This window comes from Mchenga conophoros, linkage group LG8 (assembly GCF_057382185.1).
Source record: "Mchenga conophoros isolate Kocher_MC1m ecotype Shallow Benthic linkage group LG8, M_conophoros_male_GT1.1, whole genome shotgun sequence".
NCBI classification, from domain to species: domain Eukaryota; kingdom Metazoa; phylum Chordata; class Actinopteri; order Cichliformes; family Cichlidae; genus Mchenga; species Mchenga conophoros.
This window is the reverse complement of record NC_140533.1, coordinates 22,264,414-22,275,466: the sequence shown is the minus strand read 5'-3', so window position 1 is coordinate 22,275,466 and position 11,053 is coordinate 22,264,414. Positions and strand designations below refer to the sequence as shown.

Genomic DNA, 11,053 nt, shown 5'->3' with positions numbered 1-11,053 from the left:
GGACATATGTGAACATTATACAAGATATCACAAGACAAGTGTTTTAAAGAAAGTAATTTCTCCAGATGTTACAGACTTTGCAGGCAGAAAAAAGCAAACGCACGACGTAAAACACATGCCCTTTTTTATACTTCAGTTAAATTTTATTTTGGTACAAATTAAAACACTTGTTTATCACAAAAACACTTCTTTGGGTTCCTGCAAGTAAGACATTTTGTAAAATCCCTTATATTTCCCTTATAAGTTAGAGATATTTCTGATATCTCTATTTCTTACATCTCTAACTTATATAAGTTAGAGACACCACTGTAATTTATTGTCCTTCATTTTTCTAGTACATCAAACAAACAGCATGTGGCATTATTTTAAAGACAAACATGTACAGCGTGGGAAATATATGGAATCAAGTACAACGTTTCATATGTGGTTATAAGTAGTAACATAAATATATGACAATTGTTTAAATGGTGCATAAACCATTTATATGCAATTCTAGAGTAACAGTTTAGTTTTCTGAGTAAACAAGAAAATGAAAAAACATCCAATTAGTGTCGTCCTCTTCATCTTCACTGGTGTCTGGACTGCTAATGGCAGTCTGATCTGGATGATGACTCCTCTTTCCCTCACTCCAGTTCCAGCTTTGCAGACCAGTTGCCCTCTGAGTTAAGTTAAGATGCAAATAAGATATCCAATGATCAAAGGTTGCTTTGAAATCTTACCTTGAATCATGAACTGCACTCGGCCTATCAGACTCTTCTAGGAGGCTACGCTGAATTGCTTCTTCAAGAGCTTCATCTTCCTCCAGAAAAAAGAGGGCTAAGTAGACAAGATGGAGATGTGAGGAATCAGAAAACATGTCAGCCTTGAACAATTTCTCACACTGCATCATTGTCAAAAAATATAATGATTAAATGTAAATCTTAAAGTCCCAGTGATTCAACAAAAACAAACATACAAATTGCAAATCTGCATCAAAACAATATCCTAACCAACGTCTGGAATGAAGGATTTCTTTAAATTCTGCCACATTATATGGAAACATCTGCTGTCCCTCTGCCTGTCCCTAATTTTCACTGTCCTGAGTGCAGCCCTCTGTTTCCTGTAAAAAGAGTGAAAAATCAAATGCAAAGCCATCAACTGCATTCTTTTTCTCTTCCAACGTGGCTGTGGTTTGTGGCTGAGCTGCAGGAGAGGGTAGTGGTGTCAGGGGAGGCTGACCACACCTGACGTTGCCGGGACCGGAGGAGAGGGTGGTGTGTGTGCTACAGGAGCAGTTGGACAGCTGTTAAACTGCATTTTTATTGTTTCAGTTTAGCCATCTGATCAGAATGTTTATAGTAATGTAGTCTTCAGATCCAGAAGTGATGGAGGAGTTACTTTACTGTAGTGTTTGGGCTGCCATCTTGGAGGCTTTGCATAAAGTTAGTCACAAGTTTGGGCCCTAATTTGATCTGAATTCTGCAATAATCTACACTATTGGACAGATAACCCAAAAGATCAGCTCATCTCCTGTGGATAAGGCTATGGTGATAGTGGGGAGGAAGAAGCAAGCACCAGGACAAGAACTATTTGTGGCTAACCTTGCAGTGTAAGGTGTGGGGGTGAAGGGGGATCCAGGGATTGGCGCTCCATCTTAAGTGAGTTCAGCCTGGTATGGTCATGCTTCCCGGGGGATGAATTTCACCTGACTAGTAGAGACTAGTCAGGTGAAATTCATGTTAAGAGTAACATGATTTTACCAGAGCCATGATGAAGGCTGGGGTACAAGTTAGTAGTTAATGTGAATTACTTTGTACGTAGATGTCAACAGACGCAAAGAAGATTCCCTTTTAAAAATTAAAAACTAATAAACATTTACGCAATTAATGCCAAAACGTTCAGACTATTTGACCATAATAAAACTTCCATAGTTTCTCTGCTTATGCAAAATAAACAAAGACAGGATGTCCTTCCTGATCCCGCCACTAATGCACACCTGCACCTTCAACCTAAGCACAGACTTCTTGGATGGTCTGTTATTAAAATTAAGCATTTAGAAAAATCCCACTGTGTCTCTGGTACTGTGCTGCTGGTTAAACATGTTTACGTAACCTATAAACTGTTTGTTTTTATATAACTTCTGATTTTTTCTTGCTACAGCACCATTATTTTCCCACAAGGCTCAGGGCAGTTATCTCATTTGAATTTGTAATGACTCTTGTTTTATTTTTAGACTGGGCTGGGCCTTAGCCCTGTGTCTGTGTGGCTGACTTCAAAGCTTTTATCTGATTGTTAAAGCGGATCAGTGACGTTTTTCTCGATAGATAAGATTTAATTGTATTTTAGAGCAAAAAACACATCCACAGTTGTGTTTTCATACCCTTGTGGGGACATCTAATTGACAATGCTTTGCCTAGCCGCTTACCCTAACCACCAAAAATGAATGCCTAACCCTAACTCTGACACTAAAACCTCATTTTGAGTCTCAAAAATGCCTTCAGACATGTCTGGATGGTGATTTTGTCCTCATAACGACTGTTGGTCCCCACAAGTACAGTAAACTTCAAATTTTCGGACCCCACAAAGATGTAAACATGGTAAACACACACACACACACACACGCCTCCATCTCAGCTTGCTTCATGTTTTAATGGCTCAGAGAAGTAACATTAACCACGAAACAGCGAAAAACACAGCAGATTATTCAGGTCTCTGAAGGAGACAGTAGCACATCACATGTAGCATTAGCTAGCTACATTTACAACACACGCGCAAAGTGTCAGAAGAGCATTGAAAACGCCTGTGCAATTCTAAAGTGCATCTCATTGAGATTTTACAGACATCTACAGATACAGCAGTGCACAGTTATTAAGCTGAACAAGGACTCGTGAACATCGGGCAGCAGAAGCAACAGAAGTGCTGCTAAGAAAAAGCTTCAAGACACCGTTACAGGTTATATTATCAAGTACACAGTTAATATTTTGGTAAACTTTATTATAACATTCGCTTACAGCCATCTAAACTACCATAAGACAATCAAGTATAAATTCAGGAGGATAATGCATCAGTTACAAAAACCCTAATATATTAGAGCACCTAAAATCACCTCTGAACTCCATCACAAATACGTCATTCATTGTATACCCAGACTTAGTCAACCTTGCAATGGTGACTCTAACAAGTGCAGGAAAACTACCATCGAGAAATTCACTTTTTTGCTACAGCGGAGAAGAAAAACATAAATTATAAAGTATTTCAGCTCACATGAGCTCTGTTAAAAACAAACAAACAAACAAAAAAAATCCCAAAACAGACATGGTCTTCTGTTTCACAGGTCCATAATTTCCTAATAATGATGTTGGAAATTTCCCAGAAAGAGCAACGCCATTTGGAGTTAATATATAAAAGCGATTGTGATCATGTGATCCAAAGAGTTGAGACGAGACGCTGTCATTGTTTAGCTGCCTGGCCAACAACTTTTATTGCTTTTGTTCCCTTTCTGGTCTCAGCACAATACCTGCTCAGCACCTCTGAGACGCACCGTTAACAAGAGGCTGGTGGAGCGCCGATAGGCTAAAGGGCAAAGATTTCCATCAACGGCTGGTTGTAACCATAAACGGAGCAGAATCAGAAAACAGTGGACCAAGGCTGTTTTTTCAATAAAGAAGCTAAAAGTCCCAGCTCTAGCTTCTTGAATGTGTACTTTTTTGGGATATTTGTCTTCTCCGACAGTAAAATTAAAACACTTAATGTTTCAGACTACTTGTTGGGTGTTAGAACAAATGTCACAGAGCCTAAGTTCAAGCTTTGATGTGGTTTGATTTCCAGGAAGTATTTACTCTAAGGAAGACGTACACTTTCTATATTTTCTAGAATTTTGCATCTTTACTGGGAACTTGATGATTTTACTTTAGAATGCTTCTTCTCTAAAAGGAAACTGTGTGACTCAAACTAGTTGGCTTAAAGGAAGACAATTTCCCCCAGAAAATTTCACCCAGGAGGTTGTTTGTGAACACGTTTTCGCAAATTGAGGTAAAGCGATTGCACAGTAGAGACGGTGGCGTCAGGCACTGGTATTTCTGTGCAAAACGAGCCACATCTGCGACGTGAGCTGGTGGTGTTAGCCTTTGTGTTCCTGTGTTGCCCTTATCTGCGGCGATCACAGTTTCTGGGTAGATAAAAGTCTTTCGAAGAGCTGTTCCAAAACAGGAAGACGGTTATTAGACGGTTATTTTGTTCTTGTTTCCCCCCCTTTTAACTTTTTACAAGTGTTTAATTAGGCAGAGCTTTCCCAGCTGAGTGTTTCCCCCGGCTTTCAATCAGGTCTTCTTTGGTTTTCTGGATGCGGGAGAAAATTTCCCTGAAGAGTTTCTTGTACTCCGGCTGGTGAAAGTCATCCTCAAAGCCCTCCCTGCCTGTCAGAGGAGGGAATGTGGTGGCGATGAAGGATGCAGTCTGCACTGACTTGTGGCTCAGTTTGTCCTGCTCGTCTTCCTCAGAGTGGCAGCGCCGAAGCAGCTCGTCGTACTTCACCTGCAAGGCGCTGTACTGGGCGTCAACCTCGTTGAGCAGCGAGATCCCGCGATATTTCACTACCTCGGCCCGGCGCACGCAGGAGCACTCATGGTCATAGACCCTGTCAGGAGAGTCTGGCATCTGCGTCGCCTTCATCAGCCGCTCACTTCTCCAGCGCTTCAGGACCGCGGGGCTTTTAGCCAAAGATGCCTCTCCGTCATTCTCCTCCTCTGGGTTGAGGAACACTGTGTGTGGCAGCAGGCCGTGGAGGACGTCTGGCCTGTTGCATCTTGTAGAGGATTCTGATTTCCAGAGCTGACGAAGCTCCTCCGCCTCGCGCTCCAGCTCAGACAGTCTGGCCTGATGAAGATAGACAGTTGGACAAACTGTTAGACTGGCGACCTGTCCAGGGTGCTACCTGCCACCCGTGATCTTAAATTGGATTAGTGATCAAGAAAGTGGATGGATGCAAGTCGGAAACAAATTTAAGGACAGAGAGATACTGGTGTCAGTCTTACCTGACATCCTGCCATCCCGGCCAGCTGCTGCTCCAGCTCTGCATTTTCTCTGGCGAGCAGCTCAGCCTCTCGCTCTGCTTCTTCCCTCCGAGCACGCTCAGTGGCAAACTGTGTCTGAAGAGCATGGAGGGACTGTCGCAGCGAGTCCTGCTCCTCTTCCTGCCATGATGTGGTAGACGGCTCGATATCCTTTGAGGGTTTGTCGGGATCGTAGTCGTACCTGCACAAACAGGTGCATTTTAGACCCCGATTTCCATATACAGTATTTAAATAAAAGAACTGATGTCTGGACACTAAATATGAAGCTACAGCCAGCAGATGGTTGGCTACAGTCCTGACCAAAGCAGTGACTCCCAGGAGAGCACCCTGTTGGCTGATAGAGACCATGTGATATGGCTAAAAGCTCCACAGGAACCCGGCGAAAGAATCTCTAATGGAGATTATTTCCTCAGCTAATCTTATCCATTATCACTTATTTATAAATGTTACTTAACAACTTAAAAGGTGGCAATATATGCAATTGGGAGAAGGGTCAAAGGTCAGCAGCCAGGCTGTTCAATCTGGCATTTAAATCTTATGTGTTTTGTGACCGTTTAAGCGTTTTGACAATTTAAACCAAATCTGCAGCTTCATCCGTTTGTCTTGATGTGTGGGTGAAAATTTATATATATCCAAGATAAAGAAGAGCTGAAAACAATAAATAAGTAACGACCGGTGAAAAGAAAGCACACTAAGCAAGGAATCAAGGGCTTATCAGTAGCACCGGGCAGCCTGTGTGAGAGTTCATTAACTTCAGACAGATATTGAGACACAGTTGTTCTCTCAGCTCGAGACTTTGACCTCCTTTCTTCCAACCTCAACCACCGCTCTCTGACTTTATCACTGAGACTTCCTGCATGTTGTGAAGAAGCCCTGCTAACAGGATTACGCACCACAGAGACTAAACTGAGGCTGTGAATGAACGCGTCACACTACAGATCAAGAACAAGTGACGGGGGCACGAAGCACGCAGGCCTCTGCGAGGTAGAAACGAGCCGCTGCCAGGAAGAGCAGGATCAGTGCAGATAGATCAGCTGAACTGAGGACTACAGTATCTCCCTGCACTGTTGCACCCCTGAGTAGATTGAGTGCCTGAATACGACTTCCTGCAGATGTTTTTCAGAGAATATGTTCATACAGTCATCATGGAGCATGTTGTGCCTGCAGCAGATGACTGTGTAATGAAATCAGTGCAGAGATATCGTTATATCAGTGGTCAATTTTGTCCCACAGTGTTTACTTTTACTTACATTTACCTCATAATTGGAGGTTTGGGCCCCTTTTACTGTGAGCGTGTAACATTAGGCAGGGAAGATGGAAAACGACATCATCATAAATGGCTCCCAGAACCATTCATGATGATATAAACACATGCAAGCTTCAGATCTGCCCGTCTGAAGTCAGCTCTCTCGACTCCTTATTTAAGCTCCACTGGTCTGTGATAATTTGTGTTTGCGCGTTACCCACCTGAGTGTGTTTTGCAGCTCCTGCAGGCAGGACACGCTGTGAGTGCTGCGAGGCCAGCTCTCTCTGTGTGAAGGTTTCTGAGGTGGAAAGGGACTCAGCTTCAGCTCCTCCACCTGATGCTGCAGCTCCTCCACCTGCATCTGCAGTAGCTCCACTGTTTCTGTAAGCCTGCACAGAAAAAATAAAAACCAGTGAAAACAAAGTTAGTAAAAAAACAAAAACAAAGAAAAAAAAGTTTTTAATAAGAAACTGGTGATAAATGTCTCACCCTTGGATCTTCTGCTCGGCTGCCCGGTTGTCCAGAACAAGTTTGTGGTTGCTCTGCTCCAGCTCTCGGGCCGACAGGTCGAGCTGCTCGTACACTTTTGCGTGCTGGTCGTTAACCTGTCTGAGGAGGTCCACCTGCTTTGTCAAGTACTGGAGGCGAGAGAAAAAGGTGATAAGAGCTTAAAAGGAGAAACACATCTATTATTGTTAACAAATACACTATCAGTCATTAGCAGGTCAAATGAGCAGCTATTTTTAATGATTAAATCATTACAAAAATCGCTGATAACTCATCTTTTTATGTTCGCCGTCTTCTACAGTAGCTTTGCATGATTCAGTGTTTAAAATAATTCATTATCCAGCTGACAGATATTTTAGCTCCTCTCCCTTTAAAGCCTAGCTTGAATTTCTTTTCCAAGCTCCCCTCATTGTAAGCCCACTTTCATCTGATTGGCTGCCCCTCACAAACAAAAGGTTTGAACAGCTTGTAGGTGAAGCTTCTGCACCTTTAAAGAATCTTCTCTCACTGACTTGAACAGAGTCGAGAGTAGATTTACAAAACCCCCCCAAAATTCTTAAATAAGCATTTTGAGCAGATACTCAATATTTAAACGTCATGTTTGATGTGAGGACCAACAGTAAGACAGTGTAAACATAAACCTACTATTATTATCCACATGCTGCTATTTGAGCATTTTTCTGGCAGGTTAACAGCTCGACAATTTTATTTCCCAGTAACACCTAAATGCCTCCCTTAAGTCCCAGATTAATTGAGGACGTATTATCTAACAGGGCGTCACAGCCAGGAAACTTACATCATGTAATCAGTTGGCGTAAAATCAAAAGAAAGAAAAAAGCCCAGCTGATAAGTAACTTCACTCTGCCCGGACACGCTAACATAAACAGTCCAAAGTCAACAAGGCAAGCTGTACATTTTAAATGAGGTGTTCATGGTGCTTCTTTTTATTAATCGCCTTTCAATCCAGCAAAGAGCGAGCGTAAATCAGCAAATCGATCCTAGCACTGGTCAACATTGAAGTCACGTGTGTCTGCTGCAGGTCTTAAGAGATTAATTGTGTATGTCAGCAGTTTAATGCAGGGATGGATTTAGAGCCCCCCCGGGCTGAGCCTATTTACTTAAATTTAGCAGGAAGTCAGAAGTCTCTTAGAAAAGGTTTTGACTCTGAGCTTCTATTGTTTTGGACCACAGCCTTCCGGGAGTTTGAAGGTAAAGGGACACATGACTGTCCATCCCCAGAAGAAGAAATGGCTGTGTACAGCAAAATGTTTCGTGTTAACATTTAGTAACACCCTGAAAGCATTAAAGAGGAAATCAGAGCTGTGTGAGAGAAGCGGGTTCATCTCTTGATGTTTTCAGCACAGCCTGGCCTAATGAGAGCTCTGTTTAGGACTATACTTTGTGAGAGAAGGGAGGTATTTACCTCGATCTCCTGCAGTTGTTCCTGGTTGTTGGAGTACATCTGCTTGAGCCCCTGCTCCAGCTCCCTGTTCCTCTCCAGAAGGGTCTTCCCCAGCTCGGCTGCCAGCTGCAGGTCTGCAGGAGACACGAAGAGAGGTGAAACTGCAAGTCCTTCAGCATTCATGGCTCTGTACTAATGGTGAAGGAGACCTGACAAGCAGCTTTCAGAGGTGCTGTTGGTGTTGGCAGCAATCCAGTAACACAAAGTGTCTCTTTAGAAACTCAATTAAGGAAAGGAATAAAGGCATGCACTTTTACATTTACAGGCGAAGCTCTTTTTCACTCTACATGGACAAAAACATGATAAAATCTGAAGGTGATTTTTGCACACACACAGGAACACAAACCCACGGCCACTAGCGTAAAAGCAGCCCATGCAGGCAGAAAGGATGAATAAAGTCAGAGGCACATTCAGGCAGAGCGGTTCTGTTTTTGCCGCATATGTGAGTGTGCTGCTGACTCCTGGATTTTCTCGCACACTTCTAGGACTCGCAAAATTTCCACTAAATCAGACTTCAGACTAAATAAACCACCCCGACTTAAAACCCACAGAAATTAATGCAAATATTGCCCGTGCATATTTTTAAAATTACTTATAATGCCATTCATATATTAAACACCGCGCATCATTATCAGCTGTAACAGTCCTGTAATTCTCTGCCTGCAGGGTAAATAAAGACTAAGTGCGAATCTTTATCTTTAAGCACAGAGACACAAAGACTGAAAGGAAACTGTACCATGTTCAAGGTCTTGCTTGTCGTACCACGGTTCCTCCTCCTTTATCTCAAATTCTTCCTCCACAATCATGTCTGTAAGCATCCTCGGGATTTTATTTTAATTTATTTAATCAGTCAAACTCTTTAAAGATTTATCTACATTAAAAACACGAAACACTTTGAAAAAGGACTTTGATATACCAAGATAACCGGTTCAGTCAGCGTCCTCTACCCCCCACAGCCGGCACCGGTGCGCGCTCATCATAGGACAGTCTTACTTCCAGCTCACCGCTCATGAAATCGTCCGCGCGCGGGAACGCTTTCCGGTTTGGTTTTTCAGAATAAGTGTTTCACCAAGACACCAGAAAAAGAAGACGACAGAGCATAAAGATTTAAAAATACAAATATGTTAAAGGAAGGAAGAAAGAAAAAAAGAAACAGATAAACAGCAAGAGAACAAAAGATACAAAGTAAAACTTAAAGTACACTAATTAAAAAGCTGGGCACTTTAGCAGAAATATATTAATTTGGGTTCAAAAACTAAATCGTGTTATTGTGGAATCTGTGAATAACAGATGAAAAAGCAACAGGAACGTGTGCGGACTGGATGTTAACTAATTTGAGAAAAAAACGATTCCACTGTATTTAAACGTCAGTGGCGTAGTAATGTCTGGTTAACAAAGGTAAAACAAAATTGTGGTTTTATTGTGAAGATTAGCACCCGTGATTTCCGGCATCAGGTCGCCACACCTGCTCCTCCGAGTTTGGTCCGCCAAAGATTAATAGCCACCACACGGGGGCGCTGCAGAAACATGACAGCACGAAGGTAGAACCGCAGAAATACCGTAGGCTAATGATCTGCGGTCATCAATGAACAGCAGAAAATCTATCTTTTTAGATAGTTGGTTTAGGAACAATATTATTTTAGTTAACCAGTTATTCGATTCAAATGGTATGCTTTTCTTCTATGAAGAATTTTGTTTACATTTCAATTTAGCTATCAGTCAGGGGTTTGTATGCTTTTATAGAATAAACCTAATATCCCATCAGACCACAGGCCATTGGCATCTCCAATACAAACTGTTGGTAAGATATGCTTTTCTAAGCATTCAAAAAACAACAATAAACCTTTGAGATCTTTATTTCAGAATAGTATAACCACGCTACCATATGTAATTTTTTTCTGGAACCGGTTGACTGATGATATTATGTGGAACGAATAAAAATAAAATAAATTAATACACAGAATTTACCCATCTAAAGATTATCTTCAAAGCAAATTCAAATTAGACATTGACGCAAACTGTAGTTTTTGTAAGACTTGCAAGGAATCCACTATACGTCTTCTTTGGTTTTGTCCTCTTGTACAAGACTTCTGGCAGAGATTATGTGTTTTTATCTCAGAAAATGTATTTAAAGGATTTGCTCTGTTTTGGAAATATGTATTATTTGGTCTCCACAAAAAACAAAGACAATTCAACAATGATAACAGATATATGATTAACTTGTTAATCTTAATGGGTAAATTTCATATTCACAAATACAAATGTTTAGGAAGACATCCCTCCTTTTATGTATACTCCTATGAGCTTTTGCAATATCTAAATTCAACTAAGAATTCTTCTAAAACTAAAGCTATAAAAACGATGGCTGTATGTGAAAAAAATGAAGATCCTTCAATCTCTTCGCTTTTTGGCTTAATCAGCTAAAACTTCTCCCCCTAGCGTATGTGTAATGTAGGTTCTGAATAATGTTTGTTTGTTTGTTTGTTTGTTTGCTTATGGTTTACAATTTCTGTAAGTACAACACCTTTAATGTAGTACTGTTTAATTCTACTTTGTTTTGCACTAATCTTTAAATAAAGGTTGGAACCCCCCCCCCAGGAGATCTGCTTCTGCGCCTGCGCTGTTTTGCCCAACAGCTACACGTTTCCATAGCAACCAGAACCGACCGTACCATTGTGGTTTAACTGAAGTGGTTGAAAAACGGTTCTTAGAATTTTTTTTTTATGTCTTATTAATTTCTTTAGTTACTTATGTTTACATTATTTTCCTTATCTGTCTTTTATATAT

General features: G+C 41.3%; 1 protein-coding gene across 2 annotated transcripts; it reads right to left on the bottom strand.

Moving 5' to 3' along the window:
• Positions 1-2,609: 2,609 nt before the first annotated feature.
• Positions 2,610-9,245, bottom strand: LOC146568739 (cerebellar degeneration-related protein 2-like). Of its 2 annotated transcripts, XM_085285002.1 has the most exons (7): positions 9,183-9,245; positions 9,003-9,074; positions 8,228-8,340; positions 6,787-6,935; positions 6,519-6,686; positions 5,013-5,232; positions 2,610-4,854 (listed from the first exon to the last, which is right to left on the bottom strand). In XM_085285002.1, the coding sequence occupies exons 2-7, from the start codon at positions 9,070-9,072 to the stop codon at positions 4,252-4,254; spliced, it is 1,323 nt and encodes a 440-aa protein (XP_085141128.1). In that variant the 5' UTR covers positions 9,073-9,074; positions 9,183-9,245; the 3' UTR covers positions 2,610-4,251. The 2 variants fall into 2 exon arrangements, with proteins under 2 accessions (XP_085141128.1, XP_085141127.1); XM_085285001.1 differs by having other exon boundaries at positions 9,003-9,241.
• Between the last annotated feature and the right edge of the window lie 1,808 nt (positions 9,246-11,053).